This window comes from Trachypithecus francoisi, unplaced genomic scaffold (assembly GCF_009764315.1).
Source record: "Trachypithecus francoisi isolate TF-2019V2 unplaced genomic scaffold, Tfra_2.0 Lachesis_group21, whole genome shotgun sequence".
In the NCBI taxonomy this organism is placed as follows: Eukaryota; Metazoa; Chordata; class Mammalia; order Primates; family Cercopithecidae; genus Trachypithecus; species Trachypithecus francoisi.
Genome location: NW_022681467.1, coordinates 27,804,797 through 27,832,017, shown reverse-complemented (window position 1 = coordinate 27,832,017; position 27,221 = coordinate 27,804,797). Strand labels below are relative to the sequence as shown.

The following is a 27,221-nucleotide window of genomic DNA, read 5'->3' as shown; positions in this document are numbered from 1 at the left end:
TGATGCCCTGTCTGGGAAAAAAAAAAAAAAAAGGGCACATATATTTTAAAGTATGATATATAAAAGTAAATTTAAAATAATTTTTAAAACAAAACACAAAAGTTGAAAGAAATTTCATGCTTGTTGCCCAGGTCAGTCTCAGGAACCTCCATGGAAAAACATGAAAAGCACCTGTCACTCTGTCCTTCTTCATTTTATGTATCTTTTCCTTGTTGCCATATCATTTATTTATTTATATTTATTTATTTTCAGATGGAGTCTTGCTCCGTCACCCAGCCTGAAGTGCAGTGGTGCAATCTTGGCCCACTGCAATCTCTGCCTCAAGCAATTCTCCTGCCTCAGTCTCCCAAGTAGCTGGGATGACAGGCGCGCACCACCATGCCCCACTCATTTTTTGTATTTTTAGTACAGACAGGGTTTCACCATGTTGGCCAGGCTGGTCTCCAACTCCTGACGTCAAGTGATCCACCAGGCTCAGCCTCCCAAAATGCTGGGATTACAGGCGTGAGCCACCACACCCTGCCCCTTGTTGCTATATTAAATAATGCCAGCATCCCCACTCAATCTTCATTTTCCCACTCCCACCCAATTAAAATGTCTATTGAAAATGCCAGGATGTCAGCCACGGGCATGTCATTTTCAAAAGCCTTAGTCATTTATGAGGACACCTTTTTGTAGGTACAATAAATCTGATTGATTTTTATTACACATCTTAGTTTAGAATCACTTTTACATTCCTAGACAAAGAGATGATACAAATAAATATCAATTGTAAAACTTAGAGCCCCAAGTATTGATTGGCATATTCTTTGTCTAAAGGTAGCCAAAGAGAAGGTCGAGATCAGTAATAACTTCAAGGAGCCATAAAGCCCACTGCTTCCTGCCGGCCCCAGGATCACTCCTTCATAAATAACCCCAGAAGCATTTCATTCAGGCAACAAGGGCAGGCAGAAAGGTGACAGATTTCTGAACAGCACAAAACAAAGCCTTGCGTGATAATCGCCAGGCCCACTATTCTTAGCCAGTTCCCTCAGAGCATTTTTAGTATGGCTTTTAGAGTATATTAACAGCCCCATTTTCGTCCACTGATGGGGTTCAGATGGTCTGAGGTGTTGTCTCCAGTACGCCTCAACCTCAAGTGGGAAATGTGAAGCAGAACTGATATCTACGTTAACAGGGAATCGACACTTCTCAGAAACTTGGCAACGATTCTACATTCAGTGAGGGAGGACTTGTCAGAGTCAGACAGGAAAAGCAGAGAGCAGCCCACGCCCGAGCTGCAGCACTCTGGCGCCCTTGGTCATGGAGGTGTGGGTGGAGCAATTCAAGCAGCATGCAGGCATTAGACGGGAAATAATCCAGCGTTAGGTCAGTCTTAAGAAAGTGCTTCATGCCTATGATTTGTGGCCTTGGGTTCTGAATCCAGGGACCTGAGAGACATGTGACTTTAAAATATGAAGCCAAATACATTCTCCAGATCAGAGTAAAAGGGGGTCTATTGGGGGATGCACACACAGTCTCAAACTCCTTCTCCTGATGGCCATCTTAGATCCTGTTAGACTTGCTTTCTGGCTTTGCTAGCTGCTTCTGGCATAAAGGCCCTCAGACGGCTCAGAACATTCTAGGTACGACTAGAGACATGAAAACCTGGTCCCTCAGTGGGCTTGGTAGGTCCTCTACATATTTGGTTCAATGCAGAACCCAAAGCAGCAGCTTTCTGGTGGCAGCACGACATTCTACAATCTGCTCTATTCAAATATTTATTGGATCCATTTTTAGAGAAGAAAAGCACCAGAGACTGCTTAGAAAGGGACAGCTTCATTTCCAACTAAGTCTTCTTTTCTTTTGTTTCCACAGACACCACATAAACACAGCTGAGTACAAGACAGGCCTGTCAACTTGTCTGTCTTCTCTTAGAAAAGTTCTATGTGTCACTTAACCACCCTTGGTCAGAAGAGTCACCTCGAGATACCAGTATTAACGTATAGGGTTATCTGCAGTTTTCTTTCTCTTTCTTTTTTTTTTTTTGAGGCAGAGTCTCACTGTTGCCCAGGTTGGAGTGCAGTGGTATGATCTCGACCCACTGCAACCTCCACCTCCCAGGTTCAAGTGATTCTCTTGCCTCAGCCTCCCGAGTAGCTAGGACTAGAGGCATGCACCACCACATCTGGCAAATTTTTGTATTTTTAGTAGAGATGGAGTTTCACCATGTTGGCCAGGCTGGTCTTGAAGTCCTAACCTCAGGTGATCCACCCACCTCGGCCTCCCAAAGTGCTAGGATTACAGGCGTGAGCCACCATACCCGGCCGGTTATCTGCAGTTTTCAATTCTCAGATTTGCTACATGAATATTTTTAGCCTACAGAATTCAGATTAGCTTTGAGGAAATGTGGTGTGAGAGACACGTGTAACCAGCAGACAACCAGCATAGGCTACCCACCTTAGCGTTTTGTTCTTATTCAAACAGGCAAATTCTTAGTAAATAAGAAAGAAGCAAGGTTTGATCTCAAGAAAAGATGAGGGAAGGCTGAAAAGGGCCCTGGGTTCAGAAAAAAAGGGTTACTAAAAAGGAGATAAGCCGCTGGACAACAGATCTCCATTTTGCAGAATGCTAAGACATTGCACTTAGTACCTCCTATTTCCCACGGGTTCTGATCCAGAAATGTGCCCTGGGAACTGAGCAGCTGAGTTAAAATATAACTCAAGGCCCACCTGAGTCGCCACCTTCCTGAAGCACCGTGCCAGCAAGGTGCACCAGTGTGGCAGACCTGGAGACTCATACTGTCCCCTCAGGCTTGGCTCGTGGACTCAGACACCCACATGGGAATGCTTCCAGCCTGGATTAGTCATTCAATGGGCCTTTAATACAGACAAAAGGCAACAACTGCACATTAGTGTATTTCTAAAATTGAGCAAGTTCTTGGTCTCTGTCTCTCTTACAGACACACATGGACACATTCACAGACCACAGGCACCATGGTGCTCTCACACCCACACACACTTATGAGCTTCTCTTGGGGAAAAATGAGTAATATTCACCTACTGACCAACATAAAATGAAGCTCTGAATCTCAATAATACAAGGAACTAAAACTTACAAACCAAACTAGTAATATGTAAACGGGAATTCTGAACTCTCCTTTGAGCCTATTCAATCACGCAGCTACTCTTCACCAACATCTTAGGCTCTGCCTGGAGGGAGCCACAGTTCTAGGATTCGGTGAATTCTCTGCTGAAGGCAGGCAGGATTCCTTTGCTTCCATCTGTTATGTCTTCCCTACCCACTGCACTGAGTCTCATGTCTCCATCTCTGCATCTGCCTAGCTACTTTTCTGCTCTCTATACCAATATGGAACAAAACGGGGAATTCAAAAGTGCCACTATACAGCTCCTTCCCTCAACTCCAGCCCATCAGAGAAGGCAGAGCAAGCCTCCTTTCTCACACTAAACAGGCCCACTGCACAGCATGCTCTGGAGGCAGAGGATGGGCCCACACAAGGATGCTCAGAGTACGCGTGCATGGGAAGAAATGGTGACAAATGAAGAGTAAAGTGATATGGTGTATGGACATGGCACCAGCTTACAGACTTAGGTCTTCGACAGGATGGTCAAGGTTTTGAGGTTTTAAAGAAGCTATTTCCCTAAATACTCCGAGGAGGCAAAGGGAATGTTATTTCTATTGCTCCCAACATTGAATCCTTCAGAAGCAGAAACTGGAAGAGATTTCCTCACTGGGCAGGTCCCAAAGGCAGATCCACTTCTTACTGAGGTGCATGGAGGCAAGATGGCTGATGGTGCCCATCTGGGGCTTGGATTCAAATGCGATTTCTCATTTCTCCCTACAAGAACAGGCACCTAGTCAAGTTCTAGGCTTTTCACTTTTCAATCTCACTGTCATTTTATCCCGAGGCTCCAAAGATGTGGTCCTGCTAAGGGGACTCCTGATTCTGCCCTATTGTTCAACAAGAAGGGAGCCCCATGAAAAGAACAGGCCAGAAAAAGAGAGAGGAGAGAAAGGGAGGGCAGGGGAAGGGGGAGAAGAAGGCAAGGTGGAAGGAAGCAAGGTCACTGGTCATTCTCTTGCTTTCCACTTGGACTATCGCACTTTACCTTACCCATGCATTTCTGAGATGCTAATTAAAAGATGTTTCCCAGAGGGGCTGAGTGCCAGATTAGGAACAGCACGTTTGACCAGATTAAGCTGGTTGATCTGCAAAGAGGCCATCGCTTCTCCTCAGGGGAATGGTTCTGAGTTTGGGCCGAGTCCTCTCTGCAGCTTTTTGCTAGTCTCTTCTCTCAGAAGGCAAATGCTGTTTCCGCCCTGGGAGAGGAGGAGCTGGCTTTACTTTGGAACCAGCCCCCGAGACTGTGGATAAAGCTGAGATGCAGGGGTTCCTGAGGAAGAGGAGGAGGATCCCGACTTCCTTCCACTTTTAGGCCTGCAAAAGTCAAACACATGTTTATATTACATGTCCCCATCTCTGTCCCTGACACATCAGATGTCATTAACATTTCATTTCAGGCCATTCTTCAATGGCCTAAAAATGACGATACGTTCAACTGTAAAACCACTAGACTGGCACAGCCTGAACCTTGGGGCATGACCAAAATGGCCTCAGAACAGAGGTGTGGAATATGAGAGAAGAGATTCTAATGCTTAGCAGTTGTTCTTCCTTTAAAACCAAAGCTTGACTGTCCTTTCCTGATTGGTAACAAAAATTAAGTTTGCAGGTAGAATTTCTTCCATTTTGGTTCTGCACCCAATTGTTTTCCTAAAACTTCTAATCCAGAATATAATAAGACAGAATTACTACTTTTGCACCAAATGGGTGAGATAAACTTAGCATGGGGGCCCAGAGCCTGGGTTATGGATCTGGATTACCTATTTTTGAATTATTGCTTTGGCCCTTACTTGCTGGGTTTCCTTGGAGATCGCTACTTTCTCAAATTTTCTACGTTTCAGTTTTCCTGTCTATAAAATGGGACTGATTACAAAATTTACCTTATAAGTTTTTACAGGAAATCATTAAGAGAATGTTTGTAAAGCACTTAGAACTACCGGACACCTCGTGAGAACTGAAGAACTGACTGCTCTTTCACCAGAACACATTCACCTTACAGTAAGGGACTGGGGACATTAGGTATTCTGGTATTCAGTGTACCTAGCATAGTGTCTCAACTATAAATATCTGTAGAATAAATAAGTAAACATAGGAGTAATATGGCAACATTTTCTAGTGTGTTCTACAAAGTATTCCATGATAAACAAGCATTCTTGCTTTGGTTTGTCCTTATTCAAACATGTTCTGTTTAAACACACATCAACAAAGCCACTCACCTGGCCTTGGATTTCTTATTTGCAGTGCTTTCAAAGGATGATGCATCCACCTGTATCTCATCTTCATCCTGCAGAGCCGCATCCAATGCAGCCTGAACCTTGGGGGCAATGGCTGGACCCTCATAGTCTCTGGTGGTCCGGCTAGGCATGTCCAGCTCTAACAGCACAATGTTTTCTGCCTGCAGAAGCACAGCCATCATCAGCTAGGTTAGCCTCCAACTGGACACAGGCAGTACAAGCAATCGAGGGCCCCTCCAAGAACAGAAGTGCAAACTGCTTGTTATTCAGGGCCTACCAAGAAAGTGACTGCCTAAAAGAAGTGATGCAGTTTTACAATGCTAACCCCACCTAATTTTTTGCTTTTGCTTTCTTTCTTTTAAAGAACTCAAAGCCGGGAAAAATGGCACGCAAAGAGCTAACTAACAGTAATCTTCTGTTTGGCTCTGGCTGCCAAGAGAGATTCAGAAACATTTAAAATATTTCAAGTGAAAATCTTTCACTATAAAAATAATACAAGTTCCCTATTGATAGTTATAAAATACAGATGAGCAAAAAGAAAAAAATATTGAGTGTGCTTCCACCAACCAGCAAAAAGCAGTTTACATTTCGATATATTTTACACCAAATTTTATATTCACATATATACTTCTGCTACAAATTACTCTATAACTTAATACATTGTGTATCCTAGTTCAGCCACTTGCCACACTCCCTGACCTTTAAGCAACAGGACTGACTGCATAAAGGAGATGGGGAAGCTTCATTAGAGAGAGCAGTCAAGTGCTGAGTACAATGCCCAGCACACAGCAAGTGCTCAGCTGGACATGGTCATCCCAGTGCTTCGGGAGGCCGAGGCAGGAGGCAGGAGGATCACTTGAGCCCAGGAGTTTGAGGATACAGTGAGCTATGATTGTGCTACAGTACTCAAGCTTGGGTGACACAGTAAGATCCTGCCTCAAAAAAAAAAAAAAAGGTCTGCACGGTGGCTCAAGCCTGTAATCCCAGCACTTTGGGAGGATCACCTGAGGTCAGGAGTTCGAGAGCAGCCTGGCCAACATGGTGAAACCCCGTCTCTACTAAAAATACAAAAATTAGCTGGGCATGTTGGCTGGCACATGCCTGTAATCCCAGCACTTTGGGAGGCCAAGGCGGGTGGATCACCTGAGGTCAGGCATTCAAGATCAGCCTGGCCAACATGGTGAAACCCCGTCTCTACTAAAAATACAAAACTTGGCTGGGTGTTTTGGCATGTGCCTGTAGTCCCAGCTACTAGGGAGGCTGAACCACCAGAAGTGCTTGAACCCAGGAGACGGGGGTTGCAGTGAGCATAGATTGCACCACTGCACTCCAGCCTGGGCGACACAGTGAGATTCCATCTCAAAATAAATAAATTAATTAATTTAATTTAACTAAAAAGTAGAGGCTCTCATGGCAGAGCTTCTATTTTTCTATTTTGGGGTCATAAAATAGTCCTTGATGTCCCTTTAAATGACTACATGACTGACATACATTTTGTGAGACGAAAGTACCTGAAGTTCTTTACGACAGGTCCGTCTCCTGTCACTACATATCTGTGTTCTCTCCAGTCTTCCCACAGAGCCATTTTGAAGGTCACTGTTAATATTTACTGGCCATGACAGACAGGATGTTTGGACTCTTTCTCTAGTACTGACTTTTTTTTTTTTTTGAGACAGGGTCTCGTTCTGCCAGCCAGGCTGGAGTGCAGTGGTACGATCTTGGCTCACTGCAACCTCCGCCTCCTGCCTCCTGGGTTCAAGTGATTCTCCTGCCTCAGCCTCCCAAGTAGCTGGGATTACAGGTGCCTGCCACCATGCCCGACTAATTTTTGTGTTTTTAGTAGAGATGAGGTTTCACCACGTTGGCCAGGCTGGTCTCAAACTCCTGACCTCAGGTGACCACCCACCTCAGCCTCCCAAAGAGCTGTGATTACAGGCGTCAGCCACTGTGCCCGGCCTATTCGTTATTATTTTTATTATATTTACTTATTTATTTTTTGAGACAGGGTCTCACTCTGTCACCCAGGCTAGAGTGCAGTGGCATGATCTTGGCTCAATGCAGCCTCTGCCTCCTGGGCTCAGGTAATCCTCCCACCTCAGCCTCCCAAAGAGCTGGGATTACAGGCGTCAGCCACTGTGCCCGGCCTATTCATTATTATTTTTAATATATTTACTTATTTATTTTTTGAGACAGGGTCTCACTCTGTCACCCAGGCTAGAGTGCAGTGGCATGATCTTGGCTCAATGCAGCCTCTGCCTCCTGGGCTCAGGTAATCCTCCCACCTCAGCCTCCCAAGTAGCGGGGACTACAGGCACACACCACCACATCTGGCTAATTTTTGTATTTTTAGCAGAGTTAGGGTTTCGCCACATTGTCCAGGCTGGTCTCAAACTCCTGAGATCCACCAATCTGTCCACCTTGGCCTCCCAAACTGCTGGGATTACAGGTGTGAGGCACTGTGCTTGGCTTATTTATTATTTGTTACAAAAGGATCTTCTCACCCTGTATCTGGCCTCTGGACGAATCATCATGGACATTCTTGCGTGCTGGCTCAATGGTCTCTTATATCCCACGGCTGAGACTGGCCGCTTCATCATCTGCTGGTTCCTGGAAATGAACTGCAGTGTTAAAGCCCTGGCTGGAGTCCTGTGGAACCAGCACTCGAAGACTCTGATAGAATCTGGAGCAAGCAACTCCCTGGACTGTGGGCTGACATAAGTGGGACGAGAACTGCTTCTGTTTTCTGCTTGAGTTGTTTTCTGATTCACAGCATCATGCATCTTTTAAGCCAGAAGGAATTTTAATCATCACCCAGTTCTTAGACGGCATTCACAAAGCATAGCTGTCAACACCCCCCACCTCTGCATCCCTGCCAGGTGTCTCCCATCTTTCCAGCAGGACCCAGACTTAGAGTGAGAATCCTTCTCAATACCGTGGGTCAGAATGACACACAAAGACAATAGCTCTGAATTGCCCCTCATGTGACCTAGCATACTTCACTTCACGGCTGGAGAAACAGAAATGCAGGAACTTTGGAAAGGTCACTTGCTCACTCACTAGTGACAAAGTCTCCTAATTCCTAAAACCACACTCATCATCATACTTTTACCTGGTGGATCTATGGCAGCTACAAAATCAGAAACGCAGTGGGTTTTGAGTTTAAACAAGCCAAACTGTGTTCTTATCAAACCCCTTTGTTGACTGGAGGGGTCTTGTTACCAACATTCTTTTCCCCTCATACTTGAAAATAAAGTTAATAGTGACTTACTCCAGTCTAGTTATAGGATGTAGTTTCCAATGATCTTCTTCTTCATCAAAGAAGGCTCTATTCATAATTTTACTTTTTTCTTCCAGAGGGATAAAGTTTTCTATAATCAGATGCCTGTAAGAGCACACATAGCAGGTGAAAACAGACACAGAATACATATGAAGTGTCAGCTGTCTGGTCTCATGCATAGTGAATAATTAGGTAAGAGTCAAGGCACACAGCAAACATTTACTCAGCAGGTACTACGGGCCTAACATCATACAAAGAGCTGAGATACAGATACAAATGACATCTGGTTCCTGCCTGAAACAAAGGGTAATGGTGCAGCCCTGTTAGGTATAATAGGTACTGACAGTGGTCTGTCTTAGAAATATGGAGAGGTCACTTCTGCCTGGGAAGGGGCAGGATATCAACAGGCTCAGGAGGGAGGTGATGCCTGGGCTATACTGGAGTGAACATTTGCTACCTGAAGTATCTTTTAGCGGGCCACTGGTGGTGCTAACGAAGGTCATTACTTCCAAAATGCCAAAAACAGAATAAATTAAACTGCCTTACTCCAATCCCATGGCTTGTTGTCCAAGCTGGAAAATTTCCCATTCTAATTGACCAGGATAAAAAGCACGACTGAGTGAATTTCAGCCCCTGAGAGCACTGAGAATGAAGACCATTCCTACGAACAGTCACCGCCTGACAAGTGCCCAGGAAACACATCAAACAAGGAAACTGGAACCCACTAGTGGTGTCTCTCTATGGTGATGACTGTCTCCCATTACATCTCTGCCTTTACTCTTCTAAAGCCTCAGGACAAAACAATACCAAAAGGAAATGAACATGGAAGGGACACAGAGCAAACAGCACAGAGGTAGAGGGTACTTGTGGGAAACAGGCTGACTCACTGTTTACTCAAAAGATATAAAAAGAGATATAGGCCGGGCACAGGGGCTCACGTCTGTAATCCTAGCACTTTGGGAGGCCAAGGCAGTGGATTGCCTGAGGTCAGGAGTTCGAGACCAGCCTGGCCAACATGGCAAAACCCCGTCTCTACTAAAAATATAAAACTTAGCTGGGCGTGGTGGCGGGTACCTATAATCCCAGCTACTCAGGAGGCTGAGGCAGGAGAATAGCTTGAATCCAGGGGGCAGAAGTTGCAGTGAGCCGAGATCATGCCAAAGAGCGCCAAGTGAGCCTGGGCCAAAGAGCAAAACTCTGTCTCAAAAAAAAAAAGAGAGAGATAATAATGAAAATAGACTCCTTAGAAAAAACAATATTTTGGGGAGCTAAAATTTTCTCTTTATTTTGACATTTCAGAAACTATTTTTTATAATGCATATTTGGCTTTCTTCTGGTTATAATGATCCCATTTACTCATTAGAAAATGTAAAAAACAGGCCGGGAGCGGTGGCTCAAGCCTGTAATCCCAGCACTTTGGGAGGCCGAGACGGGCGGATCACGAGGTCAGGAGATCAAGACCATCCTGGCTAATACGGTGAAACCCTGTCTCTACTTAAAAATACAAAAAACTAGCCGGGCGAGGTGGCGGGCGCCTGTAGTCCCAGCTACTCGGGAGGCTGAGGCAGGAGAATGGCGTAAACCCGGGAGGCGGAGCTTGCAGTGAGCTGAGATCCGGCCACTGCACTCCAGCCCGGGAGAGCGAGACTCCGTCTCAAAAAAAAAAAAAAAAAAGAAAATGTAAAAAACAGGTTGGGCCCAGTGGCTTACACCTGTAATCCCAGTGCTTTGGGAGGCTGAGGCAGGTGGATCACCTGAGGTCAGGAGTTCGAGACCAGCCTGATAAACATGGTGAAACCCTGTCTCTACTAAAAATATAAAAATTAGCCATGTGGGGTTGACCTGCACCTGTAATCCCAGCTACTTGGGAGGCTGAGGCATGAAATGCACTTGAACCTGGGAGGCAGAGGTTTCACTGAGCCAAGATTGCGCCACTGCACTCCAACCTGGGCAAGATAGCAATACTCTGTCTCAAAAAACAACAACAAAAAGAAAATGTAAAAAACATAATCACCCACAATTTCACTATCCAGAGATAACTACTATTATTATTTTGGTATATTCTGTCCTGATCGTTTTCTAGATGTACATACCTACAAAGAGGACTTACCAACACACACATTTAATTAATTAATTTTTTTGGAGACAGAGTCTCGCTCTGTCACCCAGGCTGGAGTAAAGTGGCACAATCTCAGTTCACTGCAACCTTTGTCTCCCAGGTTCAAGCGATTCTCGTACCTCAGCCCCTGGAGTAGCTGAGACTATAGGCACATGCCACCATGCCCAGCTAATTTTTTTGTATTTTAGTAGTGATAGGGTTTCACTATGTTGCCAGGTTGGTCTTGAACTCCCGAGCTCAGGCAAGTGGCCCACCTCAGCCTCCAAAAGTGCTGGGATTATAGGTGTGCGCCACCGCACCTTGCCCACATTTAATTTTTTTTTTTTTTTGAGACAGAGTCTCGCTCTGTCGCCCAGGCTGGAGTGCAGTGGCCGGATCTCAGCTCACTACAAGCTCCGTCTCCCGGGTTTACGCCATTCTCCTGCCTCAGCCTCCCGAGTAGCTGGGACTACAGGCGCCCGCCACCTCGCACCACTAATTTTTTGTATTTTTAGTAGAGACGGGGTTTCACCGTGTTAGCCAGGATGGTCTCGATCTCCTGACCTCGTGATCCGCCTGTCTCGGCCTCCCAAAGTGCTGGGATTACAGGCTTGAGCCACCGCGCCCTGTGCAAACATTTAATTTTAAGGGCTCTTTTCCCAATTTAAAATTTGGTCATTAAAAGAATCCCTTTGGGCCGGGCGAGGTGGCCCAAGCCTGTAATCCCAGCACTTTGGGAGGCCGAGACGGGCGGATCACGAGGTCAGGAGATGGAGACCATCCTGGCTAACACGGTGAAACCCCATCTCTACTAAAAAAATACAAAAACCTAGCCGGGCGAGGTGGCGACCGCCTATAGTCCCAGCGACTCGGGAGGCTGAGGCAGGAGAATGGCGTAAACCCGGGAAGTGGAGCTTGCAGTGAGCTGAGATCCGGCCACAGCACTCCAGCCTGGGCAACAGAGCGAGACTCTGTCTCAAAAAAAAAAAAAAAGAATCCCTTTGAAAAGTTCTTCTTTGGCCAGGCATGGTCATTTTGTAATCCCACTAATGAAATAATAGATCCAGACAAAGATCATCTGTTGGCTGAAATCATTAGCTCCACATTTCTCAGGCCAGGCTGCACATTAATATTACCCCCAGAGTTTTGAAAAATATCTTGCCCAGACCTCATGAGAGACCAAGAGTTCTCAAAGTGCATTCACCAAACCAGCAGAAGCAATACCTGGAAACTATTAGAAATGAAAATTCTCAGGCCCTGCCGCAGCCTTGCTGAATCAGACTCTGGGTGTGACACCCATCAATCTGTGTTTAACAATCCCTTCAGGTAATTCTGATGCCTGCTAAAGTTTAAGGACTACTGCCCTAGGCCAATTAAATCAGAATCTCTGAGGTGAGGCTCAGACATCACTAACTTTTAAAACTTCTCAGTTTGTAGCCAAGGTTGGGAACCCGTGCTTCAGAGACAGTTTTCAGTTAAAGGGAAATAAAGGGGATAGAGATGCAAGTTAATTGACACCATGAAGAAAGAGACCAACAAATCCAGAATGTGGTATATTTTTCTTTCTTTTTTTTCCTTTTGAGTTGGTGTCTCACTCGGTCACCTAGGCTGGAGTGCAGTGGCATAATCTTGGCTCACTGCAGCCTTGAACTCCTGGGCTCAAGCAATCCTCCTGCCTCAGCTTCCCAAGTAGCTGGAACTACAGGCACAAGGCACCACTCCCACCTACAACGTGGGATATTTCTAAGGCTATCCGACTCAGTCTTTTCAACAAGTCAACTATGAAAAATGTGTGTGTGTGTGTGTGTGTGTGTGTGTGTGTGTGTGTGTATACTTGTGCCCCAGCGGGAGTGCAGTGGTGCAATCTTGGCTCACTGCAACCTCCGCCTTCCAGGTTCAAGTGATTTTCCTGCCTCAGCCTCCCGAGTAGCTGAGATTACAGTTGCCCGCCACCACACCTGGCTAATTTTTGTATTTTCAGTAGAGATGGGGAATTCACCATCTTGGCCAGGCTGGTCTTGAACTCCTGACCTCATGATCCACCCGCCTCAGCCTCTCAAAGTGCTGAGATTACAGGTATGAGCCACCATGCTCGACTGAAAAATATTTTTTAAAATAAAAAGAATTGGCTGGGCGTGGTGGCTCACGCCTGTAATTCCAGCATCTTGGGAGGCTGAGGTGGGCAGATCACGAGGTTGAGACAATCCTGGCCAACATGGTGAAACCCCGTCTCTACTAAAACTACAAAAATTAGCTGGGCATGGTGGCATGTACCTGTAGTCCCAGCTACTCGGGAGGCTGAGGCAGGAGAATCACTTGAACCCGGGAGGCGGAGTTTGCAGTGAGCTGAGACTGCACCACTGCACTCCAGCCTGGCAACAGAGTGAGACTCTGTCTCAAATAAATAAATAAATAAATACATACATACATACATACATAAAATAAAAAATAAAAAGAATTGCCTCAGATTAAAATAAGTCTAAGAGACTTAATAACCAAATGTAACATGTAGTCCTAATATGTAGCTCCTAGTATGAGCAAACCAAGAAAATCTGAATGTGGATTGGGTACTAGAAAATACTAAGAAACTTAATTTTTTTAGGTGTAAAAATATCATTGTGTAGACAAAAAGCAATTATATATACACATATAATTTTCTTTTTTTGAGACAGATTATTGCTCTGTCACCCAGGCTGGAGTGCAATCACACAATGTCGGCTCACTGCATTCTGTGCCTCCAGGGTTCAAGCGATTCTCTTGCCTCAACCTCCCGAGTAGCTGGGATTATAGGCATCCGCCACCACGCCTGGCTAATTTCTGTATTTTTGTAGAGACAGGGTTTCACCATGTTGGCCAAGCTGGTCTCGAACTCCTGACTTCAGGTGATCCGTCCACCTTGGCCTCCCAAAGTGATGAGATTACAGATGTGAGCAACCATGCCCAGCCGATATTTTTAAACACTAGTAATTAATATTCCAAAAATAAAATTAAGAAAACAATGTCATATACAATAGCACCCAAAAAACCCTTAGGTATAAATTTAACAAAAGTGCAAGACTTATACACTGAAAACTACAAAACATTCTTGAGAAAAATTAAAGAAATAATAAATAAATGAAAATATATCTCATGTTCATGGATCTGAATACTTAATACTGTTAAGATGATAATATTGCCCAAATTGATCTACAGATTCAATACCATCAATATCAAAATCCCAGTTGGCTTTGTTTGCAGAAATTGACAAGCTGACTTTAAAATATAGAGGCATACCTCATGGATATTGTGGGTTTGGTTCCAGACTATTGCAATAAAGTAAGTATCACAATAAAGCAAGTAACACAAGTTTTTGGTTTCCCAGTGCATATAAAAGTTACGCTTACACTATACTATAGTCTATTAAATGTATAATACCATTTTGTCTAAAAAAAGTACAGACTTTAAAAATACTTTATTGCTAATAAATGCTTACACAGAGACATGAAGTGAGCATATGCTGTTGAAAAAATGGTGCCAACAGACTTGCTCTATGCAGGGTTTCCACAAACCTTCAATTTGTAGAAAATGTAATATCTGTGAATTATAACAAAGCAGAGTGCAATAAAATAAAGTATGCCTGAATATGGAAATGCAAGGGACCCTGAACAGCCAAAACATTCTTGAAAAAGAACAAGGTTGGAGGACTCACACTTACTGATTTCAAAACTTAACTACAAAGCTACAGTAATTTAGACAGAATGGTACTAGCATGAGGATAGATATATAGACCAAAGGAACAGTATTAAAAGTCCAGAAATAAATGCTTAATTATGGTCAACTGACTTTATTTCTTTTTAGTGAGACAGAGTCTTGCTCTGTGGCCCAGGCTGGAGTGCAGTGGCGCGATCTCAGCTCACTGCAACCTCCGCCTCCCAGGTTCGAGCAATTCTTCTGCCTCAGCCTCCCAAGTAGCTGGGACTACAGGGGTGCGCCATCACGCCTGGCTAATTTTTATATTTCTAGTAGAGACAGGGTTTCACCATATTGGCCAGGGTGATCTTGAACTCTTGACCTCAGGTGATCTGCCCACCTCAGCCTCCCAAATACTGGGATTACAGGCATGAGCCACCACGCCCGGCCCTGACTTTCAGTAAGTATGCCAAGACAATGAAATGAGGAAAGAGCCCTTTCAACAAATGGTACTGGAACAACTAGATATCTGCATCCAAAACACCGCACTTGAAACCCTACCTCACACCATACACAGAAATTAACTCAAATGGATCACAGACCTAAATGTAAGACCTAAAACTATAAGCCTCTTAGAGGATCTAAGAGAATGAAACATATGTCCACAAAAAAACTTTAATATGAATGTTCATAGCAACATTATTCATAACACCCAAAAGTAGAAATAACCCAAATGTCCATCCAATAATGAATGGGATAAATAAAATGTGGTATATTTATGCAATAGAATATTATTTGGCCATAAAAAAATGAATAAAGTATTAATACATGCTACAACATGGAAGACTGCTGAAAACATTATACTAGCCTTGGCAACAAAGCAAGACCCACCCTCATGAAAAAATTTTTAAAAATTAGCCAGGTGTGCTAGCATGCAACTGAAGTCCTAGCTACTCAGGAGGCTCAAACAGGAAGATCACTTGAACCCAAGAGGTCAAGGCTGTGAGCTATGATGGCACCACTGCACTTCAGTCTGGTTGACAGAGGAAGGCCTTATCATTTAAAAACAAAAAAAAACAACAAAACACACACACACACGAAGAAAGCAGTCACAAAAGGCCACATTATTCCAACATTATTTCATTTATAAACTTATATGAAAGGTCCAGAAAAGGCAAATCTAGATACAATACCAAAAGTACAATAAACAAAAGAAAATATAATTAAATTGGGCTATATCACAATGGAAATCTTTTGTGCTATAAGTAATACCATCAAGAAAGTTTAAAAACAACTCAGAAAAACAGAAACTATCTTCAAATCATGAATCTGGTGAGGGAGTGGTATTCATAATATATTAATATAAAGAACTCTTAAAACTCAGCCGGACACAGCGGCTCATGCCTGTAATCCCAGCACTTTGGGAGGCCGAGGCAGGTGGATCACCTGAGGTCAGGAGTTCGAGACCAGCCTGGCCAAATTGGTGAAACCCCCGTCTCTACTAAAAATACAAAAATTAGCTGGGCATGGTGGCACACGCCTATAGTCCCAGCTATTCGGGAGGCTGAGGCAGGAGAATCATTTGAACCTGGGAGGCGGAGGCTGCAGTGAGCTAAGATCACGCCATTGCACTCCAGCCTGGGTGACAGACCCAGATTCTGTCTCAAAAACAAGTCTTAAAACTTAATTATTGGCTGGGAGTGGTGGCTTATGCCTATAATCCAAGTACTTTGGGATGCCAAGGCGGGTGGATCACCTGAGGTCAGGAGTTCAAGACCAGTCTGGGCAACATAGTGACACCCCATCTCTACTAAAAATACAAAAATCAGCTTGGCACGGTGGCGAGTGCCTGTAGTCCCAGCTATTCGGGAGGCTGAGGCACGAGAATCACTTGAACCCAGAAGGCAGAGGTTGCAACAAGTTTGCACCACTGTACTCTAGCCTGGACAACAGAACGAGACTCTATCTCAAAATAAAATAAAATAAAATAAAAAACAACCCCATTTCAAATGGGCAAAGGATTTGTATAGATATTTCTCCAAACACATACAAATGACCAACAAGCACGTGAAAGGATGTTCAACATCATTAGTCATCAGAGAATTGCACAAATCAAAACCATAATGAAGTACCACTTCACATCCATTAGGATGTCTATGACAAAAAAGACAGGCAATAGTAAGTGTCGACAAGGAGGTGGAGAAGCCAGGCATGGTAGCTCATACTTGTAATCCCAGCACTTTGGGAGGCTGAGTCAGGCAGACTCAAGGGCTTGAGCCCAAGAGTTTGAGACCAGCCTGGGCAACATGGTGAAACCCCATCTCTACAAAAAACATAAGAATTAGCCAGGTGGGGTGGCATGCCCCTATAGTCCCAGCTATTCCAGAGATTGAGGTGGGAGAATCGCTTGAGTCCAGGAGGTAGAGGTTGCAGTGTGCTGAGATCACACCACTGCACCCCAGCTTGGGCAACAGAACGAGACTGCCTCAAAGAAGAAAAAAAAAAAAGGTGGAGAAATTGGTGGTAGAAATGTAAAATAGTGCAGTCACTGTGGAAAACAGTTTGGCATTCTCTCAAGAAGTTAAACACTGAGTTACCATACGACCCAGCAATTCCACTCCTATGAATATATCCCAGAGAAATGAAAACACACATCCACATAAAACCTTATACATGAATGCTTATAGAAGCATTATCCATAATAGCCAAAGACTAGAAATAATCTGAATGTACATAAACTGAAAAATAAATATGTGGTCTATTCATACAGTGCAATATTATTCAGTCATAATAAAGAACAATTGATGTTGGGACTATCAGATATCTGTTGATCCATGCTACAGCATGGATGATCCTTGAAAGCATCATGCTAAGCAAAAGCAGCCAGGCACAAAAGGCCACACAGTGTGTGATTCCATTTATATGAGATGGCCAGAATAGGCAAAGCCATAGAGACAGGAAGCAGATTAGTGATTACTTCGGGTTGGGAAAGGGGGTAATAATCATCTAATTGATAGAGTTTCTTTTAGAGGAGAGTGATAACAATGTTCTAAAATTAGATTGTAGTGGTGGTTTTACAGCCCTATGCGTATATATGTTTTTCTAAAAAATGCTCATTTGTACACTTTATCATTTTTTAATTTTTTAGTTTTTTTTTTTTTTTTTTTTTTTAAAGACAAGAATCTCGCTCTGTCGCCAGGCGTGAGTAAAGTGGTGTGATCTCAGCTCACTGCAACCTCTGCCTCCCAGGTTCAAGCGATTCTCCTGCCTCAATCTCCTGAGTAGCTAGGATTACAGGTGCACACCACCACACCCAGCTGATTTTTAGATTTTTAGTAGAGGCGGTGTTTCACCATGTTGGCCAGGCTGGTCTTGAACTCCTGGCCTCAGGTGATCTACCCGCCTCGGCCTCCCAAATGCTGGGATTACAGGCATGAGCCACCGTGCCCCACCTGATTTGTACACTTTAAATACATGATTTGTATGGTATGTGAAGTATGTCTCAATTAAGCTTTTTTAAAAACAGTATTGTGGGCTGGGAGTGGTGGCTCACACCTATAATCCCAGTACTTTGGGAGGCTGAAACAGGAGGATTGCTTAAGCCTAGGAGTTTGAGATCAGCTTAGGCAACATAGAGAGACCTTATCTCTATAAATTTTTTTAAAAATTAGTTGGGCATAGTGGCACACACCTGTAGTCCCAGCTATCCGGGAGGCTAAGGTGGGAGGATTGTTTGAGCCCACAAGTTACAGGCTGCCATGAACTGTGATCGTGCCATTGCACTCCACCCTGGGTGACAGAGCAAGACCTTGTCTCAAAAAAAAAAACACTGTGATCATATATATATATAAGTATGTAGGCGTGAGATAACATGAGGTAAGATTTGCTTTAAAATATTTTTGTGAAAGACAGATGGCAAAAGCTTGCTAATCCTTGAATCTGGGTGATGGGTACTTGGGTATTCATTATACCATTCAGAAAATTGTCACAATAAAAAGTCAAGTTAATAAAATATTCCCTCTTATCATCAGACAGATGTAAGACCAGAATCTTTAAAAGCTTCAAGAAGGTAGGGTTAGAAGGGAACTTAGAGATTACCTGGTGAAGTCAGTTAACAGATGGGATCCAGGGATGGAAAGTGACTTTCTCAGGAATGAACAGAAGATGGGGTAGCAGGAGATGAGCTGCAGAAGGACCCTTTTCCTCAGTGCTGTTTTTTTTTTTTTTGGAGACAGAGTCTCACTCTGTCGCCCAGGCTGGAGTGCAGTGCACTACAACAGCTCACTGCAATCTCCACTTCCCAGGTTCAAGCGATTCTCCTATCTCAGCCTCCCTAGTAGCTGGGACTACAGGCGTGCACCACCATGCCCGGCTAATTTTTGTATTTCTTAATAGAGACAGGGTTTCACTATGTTGGCCAGGCTGGTCTTGAACTCCTGACATTAGGTGATCTGCCTGCCTCTGCTTCCCAAAATGCTGGGATTACAGGCATGGGGCACCACGCCCAGCCAAGGCTGTTTCTAACTAAACAAACAAGACCAATGACTCAGCAAGTGGCTTGGGGGCACTATGGAAGACCTGGCACTTACTTGAGTTTCAGTTCCCTGGTGAGCTCATTCTGAGTCTGCTCTAGCTCTTGGCGCTCCTTGATGTGTTCTTCTTGGAGGTCGTGGATCTCAGCCTTCACTGCCTGAAGCTTGGAGAAGAGCTGGAATGAGGGGAGAGGCAGGTGAGGAGGGTGTCTATACAAAGGGTAGAGTTCTCCCTTTCCCCAAGTCTCAAGGCACCTCCATCTGGCCTCATTCCTTTCATACCTTTTTGAGTTTTTTGGTCTTGATGTCCACCTCCTGCTGCAATGAGCTGTATGTCTCTTTAAGTTCCAAGGTCTCTTCATCTCGACTTTCCATCTGTTGCTGGATTTCTCTTTCTCGACGTTTCTGAGCAACATGACAAAATTCATCAATTTGCCCTAGAGACTGTGTCTATGCTGAATTCCCCAAGCTAGGATCAGAGTCTCCAGCTAGGATGAGGCGGACACACCTTGCTCTTATTCTCTTTGAAGAGAGTCGAATATGAGAGATGTTTGTTCTGCAGCATAAACACACCTTACCCCACCCATTCTCCCTGAAAAAGAATGAAAAGTTACCTGCTCTGCAATTTCCTGTCGTTTCTGCTCCAGGATTTTCTGCTGTTCATTCGTATGATCTACTATATTTTTTCCTCCAACAAGCAACTTACTCTCCATGGCCTGAGTGAGAAACAAAGTAGAATCCATCTCATGAATGGTTTCCCTCAGAACTTAATTCCTCACAGGGGCGCCTGTGAAAGACAAAGAGCTCAGGATTGAGCCAAAAGGGACAAACTCTGGGAAAAAATACACTGTGCTCAGCTGGTGAGGGACTGGGGCAGCTTCACGAGAGGCTTCTTGGTAACACTGAAAATACAGTTTCTCCAGACACATGAATTTTAGCTTTAACAAAAAAAATTTTTTTTTTGCTTGTTTCTACAAAGTATTAACCCCACTTAGAACATACTAAGCAGCTCCTTTATGTTAGGTCCTGGGGATGCAATGTGAATGTGAATCACAAAGCTCAGAGTCCACTGAGGAAAACAGACAAGCAAGCCAGCTTTAACCATATGGCGCCAGACGCCATCATGAGGAAAGGACACAGTAATTAATGGGAGACACACACTGATGGGATAGAATTCAGACTTTGTGGGGATTTAAAAAAGTTTTTTTTTTTTTTTCCGAGACGGAGTCTCGCTCTGTCGCCCAGGCTGGAGTGGCCGGATCTCAGCTCACTGCAAGCTCCGCCTCCCGGGTTCACGCCATTCTCCTGCCTCAGCCTCCCGAGTAGCTGGGACTACAGGCGCCCGCCACCTCGCCCGGCTAGTTTTTTGTATTTTTAGTAGAGACGGGGTTTCACCGTGTTAGCCAGGATGCTCTTGATCTCCTGACCTCGTGATCCGCCCGTCTCGGCCTCCAAAAATGCTGGGATTACAGGCTTGAGCCACTGCGCCCGGCCTTTAAAAAATGTTTTAAAGACAGGGTCTAGTTCTGTCACCCAAGCTGGAGTGCAGTGGCGCGATCACAGCTCACTGTAGCCTTGACCTCCTTAGCTCAAGTGATGCTCCCACCTCAGCCTCCCAAGCAGCTGGGACTACAGGTGTGCACCACCACACTTGGCTGACAGATTGTAGAGATGAGGTCTTGCTATGTTGTCTGGGCTGGTCTTGAACTCCTGGCCTCAAGCAATCCTCTGCCTTGGCCTCTCAAACTGCTGGGATTATAGGCGTGAGCACAGCACCCAGTCAGAGAATTCAGACTTTTAGAGGGAGTCAGAGAAAGCTTTCTGTCTACAGGGCCAGCTACACAGAGAGCGGAAGTGAAACAATAGGAATTAGTTAAGAAAAAAAAGCTTTTGGCCGGGCGCGGTGGCTCAAGCCTGTAATCCCAGCACTTTGGGAGGCCGAGACGGGCGGATCACGAGGTCAGGAGATCGAGACCATCCTGGCTAACATGGTGAAACCCCGTCTCTACTAAAAATACAAAAAAAAAAAAAAAAAAAAAAAAAAAAAAAAACTAGCCGGGCGAGGTGGCGGGCGCCTGTAGTCCCAGCTACTCGGGAGGCTGAGGCAGGAGAATGGCGTGAACCCGGGAGGCGGAGCTTGCAGTGAGCCGAGATTGCGCCACTGCACTCCAGTCTGGGCGACAGAGCGAGACTCTGCCTCAAAAAAAAAAAAAAAAAGAAAAAAAAGCTTTTGTTTTGTGAGGGGAAGGTAGGAAGTGATGAAGTTGACCTAAATCCCTGTCAAGGAGACTAAACTTCTTGATCCTGAGAAGTTCAGGGAACCACTGACATAGTCTTTGAGCATGAGGCTACACAATCAGATGTGTGTTTTAGAAACATTACTCCCCTGCAATGGGAAGAATGGCAAAGGGCTGGCAGGATGGAGGGAGACAGGACAGGCAGCCATTGCAGGGGTCTAGGCCTGGGCTAGGCCTCTTCCCTAGTTGGGGAGGGCAGAGTAGATGAGTCCAAGAGACCCTGATGAGGCAGGATCCAGAGGCTTTGGGACTACCTGGCTGTAAGTGAGAGGGAGGGACAGCTGGCAAGGATAACTCCCAGGGGTCTGGCTTCCCTGAGATAAGGCAGGCAAGAGCAGGCTCTGAGTGGCTGTGAGCATCCCAGTGGGCAGAAGGTTATTAGGCCTGGACGGCAGGAGACAGTGCTAGGCTAGATACGCAGATTGGGAGCCTTCAGCATTTTGATAGGGGCTGAAGCCATGAGAATGATTTGGACCTGAAAAGCATGGGACTCCAAAACTGCACAACTTTTCTTTAAGCAACTTATAAACCTCACTGAAGCTCTGCTGACATCTTTCAGTGAGTCCTCTGAGTCTGTTTCCTCATCTCTCGAATGAAGGGGCTGGACTAGATTGCTAAGCTCCACATACATACCTAACAATACCTAACTGCTCTAACATTCTTTTTTTTTTTTGGAGATGGAGTCTCGCTCTGTCACCCAGGCCAGAGTGCACTGGCATGATCTTGGCTCACAGAAACCTCCACCTCCCAGGTTCAAGCAATTCTTGTGCCTCAGCCTCCCAAGTAGCCGGAACTACAGGTGCATGCCACCACGCCCAGCTAATTTTTGTATTCTTAGTAGAGATGAGGCTTCACCATGTTGGCCAGGCTGGCCTTGAACTCCTGACCTCAAGTGATCTACCTGCCTTGGCCTCCCAAAGTGCTGGGATTACAGGCGTGAGCCACCGCACCCAGCCTCTAACCTTTTTTTATGATTAACAGCATCCAGGGATTGAGAAAGATGGAAGTAATGTCATTCTCCATAGTCAAAATGTCTAAGAGATGCAGTGACCTTGAGTTGATGCTGTATCTTGCACACTCAGAGTCTGAGAGTTCAACTTTTTCTGAGGGGTTATTTAGAGAATCTAGGTGCTCCTGGCCTTGAATAACAGATCTGATCCTAAAAGACAGTATGCAAGTTAAATATGGGCATACCCAGGCTGAACATACGGGTGCAGTGGCTCACGTCTGTAATCCTGACACTTTGGAAGACTAAGGTGGGAGGACTGCTTGAGTCTAGGAGTTCAAGACCAGCCTGGGCAACATAGTAAGACCTCGTCTGTACAAAAAATACACAAAATTAGCTGGGCATGGTGGTGTGCGCCTGTACTCCCAGATACTCGGAGGCTGAGGTGGGAAGATTGCTTGAGCCTAGGAGGTCAAGGCTGCAGTGAGCCAAGATTGCGCCACTGCACTCCAACCTGGGGGACAGAGTGAGACCCTATCTCAAAACAAAACAAAACAAAACAAAATATGGGCACAGCCAGTCACATTTACCGTGCAGCAGTGAGAAGGCATGAAGTGCTTTGACATAATGGCATCTCAGAACCCCTCCCTGGAACAAAGTTACCTCCTAAGTGTATTGTATACGACTCCATTTTCACATCAGGTCTTAAAAGTCCTAGAAGGGACTTTCAAAGTTGTAAGAACCCTGCCTCTGAAGTAAAATAGCACCCAGCTCTGTGAAAGGGCTACTATGAGGCCACTGATTTAAAAAAAAAAAAAAAAAAAAAGTACAGCTTCATACAGTGGGGGTAGGGGGGAGGCAAAGAAAACTTCTAATTTTAAAATTTGTAAACATGGAGACATTTTAGGATAGAAATCAAAGTTTGCATGAATTCAATAAAACAGAACTGAACATTTCCAAGGAAATCTGGCTTGTGGTTAGCCAGTGCCCATCCTCAGACTTCCAAGTCTACCTTTGCACTGTCCTCTGCCATTAAAACCCAGTGGAAGCTCAGAGTCCAGGCAACTGTAGGCATAGTGAATTGCCACCAGAAAGAAGGCTCAAAACAATGGGAGCCTCAGCACTCCAGAATGCTAACTGGAAAATGGAGTGGATGTAAGGAAATATATTAGCACATAGGGGTTGGGAGAGGAGGCTGACTATAAGAAAGTAGCATGAGGACATTTTGGGGGTGATGGAAGTGTTCCATATCTTGTGTAATCAGGGTACTATATACTGAAACTGTACCGAGAGGCTATACTATATCCAAACATTAGTCTGATCATCACAAGTGCTGGTAAGGATGAGGGGCATCCAGAACTCATACCCTGCTGCTAGATGCTTCAATCTGCACAACCACTTTAGAAAACAACTTGTCCTTGTCTAGAGAAGTGGAAGCTGCAAATACCGTAAGACCTAACAGTGCCAAACAAGACAATCTTGCACGTCCATTCTCCTGAAACCAAGCACAAAAGCATTCACAGCAGAAACTGGAAACAACCCACACGTCAGGAGAATGGAATACCATGGAATACTTGGAACAGTAATAATGAGTGAACCACAGCTTCAGGCATCAACATGGATAAATCTCATGAACATAATGTTGCAAAAATAAAAGCAAATGGCATGACTGGGATTCCATTTACATAAAAGTAAAAAATTCTATGAAATGAAACCATGTTTTCTTTAGAGAGAGATATATATACAAGACAAAACTATAAGGAAAAGCAGGGAAACAATAAACATAGAATTCAGGATGATGGCTATCTGTGGGGGAGGGGAACACAAGGAGCTACTAAAGATATGGGTATCAGCTGGGTGCGGTGGCTCATGCCTGTAATCCCAGCACTTTGGGAGGGTGAGGTGGGAGAATCATTTGAGCCCAGCAGTTTGAGACCAGCCTGAACAACATAGGCAGACCGTGTCTCTACAAAAAAATTTTAAAAATTTAGCCAGGCAAAGTTGCTGGCCTGTAGTCCTAGCTACTTGGGAGGCTGAGGTGGGAGGATCCTTTGAGCTTAGTAGGTCAAGGCTGCAGTGATTGGGCCACTGCACTCCAGGGTTGACAGAGCAAGACCCTGTCTCAAAAAAGAGAAAAGAGGAAAAAAAAAAAAGCCAGACACAGTGGCTCATGTCTGTAATTCCAGCACCTGGGGAAGCCGAGACAGGTGGATTACCTGAGGTCAGGAGTTTGAGACCAGCCAGGCCAACATAGTGAAACTCCATCTCTACTAAAAATATAAAACTTAGCCAGGCGTGGTGGCGGGCACCTGTAATCCCAGGTACTCGGGAGGCTGACGCAAGAGAATCACTTGAACCCAGATGGCGGAGGTTGCAGTGAGCCGAGATCACGCCACTGCACTCTAGCCTGGGGGACTAGAGTGAAACTCCATCTCAAAAAAAAGAAAGAAAAACGGATGTTGTTCTATTTCTTACACTGGGTGGGGGGTACATGGTGTTACTTTTATTGCTGTTCTTTCTACTAGGTGCATATGTAATAATTATTCTCATTATGAATTCAATTTTCATTTTTGTAAATGTGAAAAAATCATTCATGTCAATTAAACAAAGGTTTATTGAGTACTGGGTATCATGGGCTGTTGGAAATCCAAAACTGAGAGAGACATCATCCCTCATATGATTACGTTTTTTGTTATTGTTTGATGAAAGCAAAAGCACTGATGGGGCAAGGGCCTAAGGAGGGGTACAGGTATGGTACCTTGATCTTGGCGCCCAGCATCTCGGCAGCATCCTTCTCCCGCCGCAGGTCCTCCATCTTTTTCTCTTTCTCCTTCAGCAGCCTCATCTTCTCCTCTGCAACCAAGCTGTGATCCTCTACAATGGCCCGCTTCTCAATCTCCAGTTTTTCTTGCTGTTCCCGCCAGTAATCATCCTTATCATCCCCTTCCTCCTCACCCTCTTCTCCCTCCTCCTCCTCCTCTTCCCCACCCCCACCACTGCCACCACCTTCCCTCCGCTTCTCTCGCCTCTTCCTCCTGCCAATGGACCGTTTTTCCAGCTGGGCCTTGAGCCGAGCGATCTCTTCCTGGAATTCTCGAAGGAGGGCATCCTTGGGGTCCTCATTGACCCTTGGTTTGTTCTTAATGTTTTTGGCACGGTTGGCATATCGCAGAGTGGTCAGAGTCTCTTCGACGTTGTAAGAAGCAGGCCCCACGTTGGCCACCATCACAGTCTTAGCATTGCCACCAAGGGAATCTTGGAGGAGCCTGGTAAGCTTTGAGTCCCGATACGGAATGTGAGTGCTTTTGCCGTCCACCAGAGCAGAGATGACATTACCCAAAGCGGAGAGGGAGAGGTTGATCTTGGTAGCTTCTTTTAATCTCTCCCCTTGTGCGCCAGTCTTGGCTTGCCGTTCGCTGCCAGCAAGATCTACAAGGTTCAATTTCCCTACACGGATGTGGTTTTCACCATCGAGGCCCACCTCGCTGCACTCGATAGTGATAACGAAAATTGCATGAGAACGCGAGCTGTGCTCATTCATGTTGGTAGCACCGACAGAACGGTTCTGGTTCCCCACATTCATCACGTGCTCTATCTCCTTCACACTCTTGGTGACAAAGGAAGACAGGTCTTTCACATACACTCCTGTGTCGGGCCTCTCTTTGAGCTCAAGCCTTTTGGTCTGATCCTTTGAGAGCAGATCTCGGATCTCTTCTTGGTAGATCTCTAAGTAAGAAGCCCTGACCAGGTACTGTTGATTCTGGGATCGAGAGATGTGGGTGAAGATGTGGTCAAATGAGTTGGGAATGACTCCTCTTTTTTCAGGGTCACCACGGATTCCTTCCATTGTGTAGGTTTTTCCTGTCCCAGTTTGTCCATAGGCAAAAATGGTTCCATTGAAACCTTGCAGGACCGAGTCAACAAGTGGTCGGAACGTCTCATCGTACAGTTCAAACTGCTTGGCATTCCAGTCATAGACAGCATCAAAGGTGAAGGTCTTGGGCATTTCATGGGCTGTCCCTTTGGGGTTCTTCACAGATACCTGCCCCAGTTTAACATCCACATCCACCACTCTGTCATACGAAGCAGCCTTTTCCTTGCCATTCATGGGGCGACAGCGAACCACCACCCTGACTGACTCTGAGCTTTTCAACTTTGACATGATGAACTCTGATCCAGTCAATCTTGAGGGGTGTCAATTCAAAATGTCTCAGGATGCTAAGGTCCTAGAAAAAAAGCAAAAGTAAGTAAACACAGTACCGTTGTCACTGGGGGCTGCCTGACAGAAGCTGACACACCTAAATAGTCTTCATCTCGCTAACCTGACAGCCATATTTGATAACTTTACCACACTGTGTATTTCCTCACAGGATCTTAACCAGCTTCAGTGGTAAAAATGAAAAACTGCAGTCCACCACTATTGTTGGTGAGCCCATCCTCCTCTCAATCAATATTTGATCTTATGCTATAGGCTGAGGCAGCTGGAAATCTTTTAAGTCTGGGTCTCACTCTGGGAGGCCAAGGCAGGCAAATTCCTTGAGACCAGGAGTTTGAGGCCAGCCTGGGTAACACAGCAAGACCCTGTCTCCAAAAAATTTTTAAATTAGGCTGTACACAGTAGCTCACATCTGTAATCCCAGCATTTTGCGAGGCTGAAGCCAGAGGATCACTTGAGTACAGGTGTTTGAGACCAGCCTGGGAAACATAGTGAGCCCCCATCTCTCCAAAACAAAATGAAACAAAATAAAAAAACAATTACCTAGGCATGGTGGCCCATGCCTCTAGTCTTAGCCACTTGGGAAGCTGAGATGGGAGGACTGCTTGAGCCCAGGAGGTTGAGGGTACGGTAAGCTGCGATCACACCACTGCACTTCAGTCTGGATGACAGAGTGAGACTCTATCTTAAAAATAAAGTAGGCCGGGTGCGGTGGTTCAAGCCTGTAATCCCAGCACTTTGGGAGGCCGAGACGGGCGGATCACGAGGTCAGGAGATCGAGACCATCCTGGCGAACACGGTGAAACCCCGTCTCTACTAAAAAAATACAAA

The 27,221-nt window shown here is 45.1% G+C and overlaps 1 protein-coding gene across 2 annotated transcripts in view; it reads right to left on the bottom strand.

The window, feature by feature from the left end:
• Positions 1–675: 675 nt before the first annotated feature.
• Positions 676–27,221, bottom strand: part of KIF3B (kinesin family member 3B) — a 59,265-nt gene continuing 32,719 nt past the window's right edge. The window contains exons 2-9 of one of the 2 annotated variants that reach the window (XM_033186083.1): positions 24,933–26,400; positions 19,546–19,647; positions 19,214–19,336; positions 18,989–19,107; positions 8,624–8,737; positions 7,857–7,962; positions 5,338–5,516; positions 676–4,438 (exon numbers count right to left, since the gene is read on the bottom strand). In XM_033186083.1, the coding sequence (XP_033041974.1) occupies positions 4,342–4,438; positions 5,338–5,516; positions 7,857–7,962; positions 8,624–8,737; positions 18,989–19,107; positions 19,214–19,336; positions 19,546–19,647; positions 24,933–26,336 (2,244 nt within the window). In that variant the 5' untranslated portion in view covers positions 26,337–26,400 and the 3' untranslated portion in view covers positions 676–4,341. The remainder of the gene's footprint in view (positions 4,439–5,337; positions 5,517–7,856; positions 7,963–8,623; positions 8,738–18,988; positions 19,108–19,213; positions 19,337–19,545; positions 19,648–24,932; positions 26,401–27,221) is intronic. The other variant, XM_033186084.1, reaches the window with a different exon arrangement.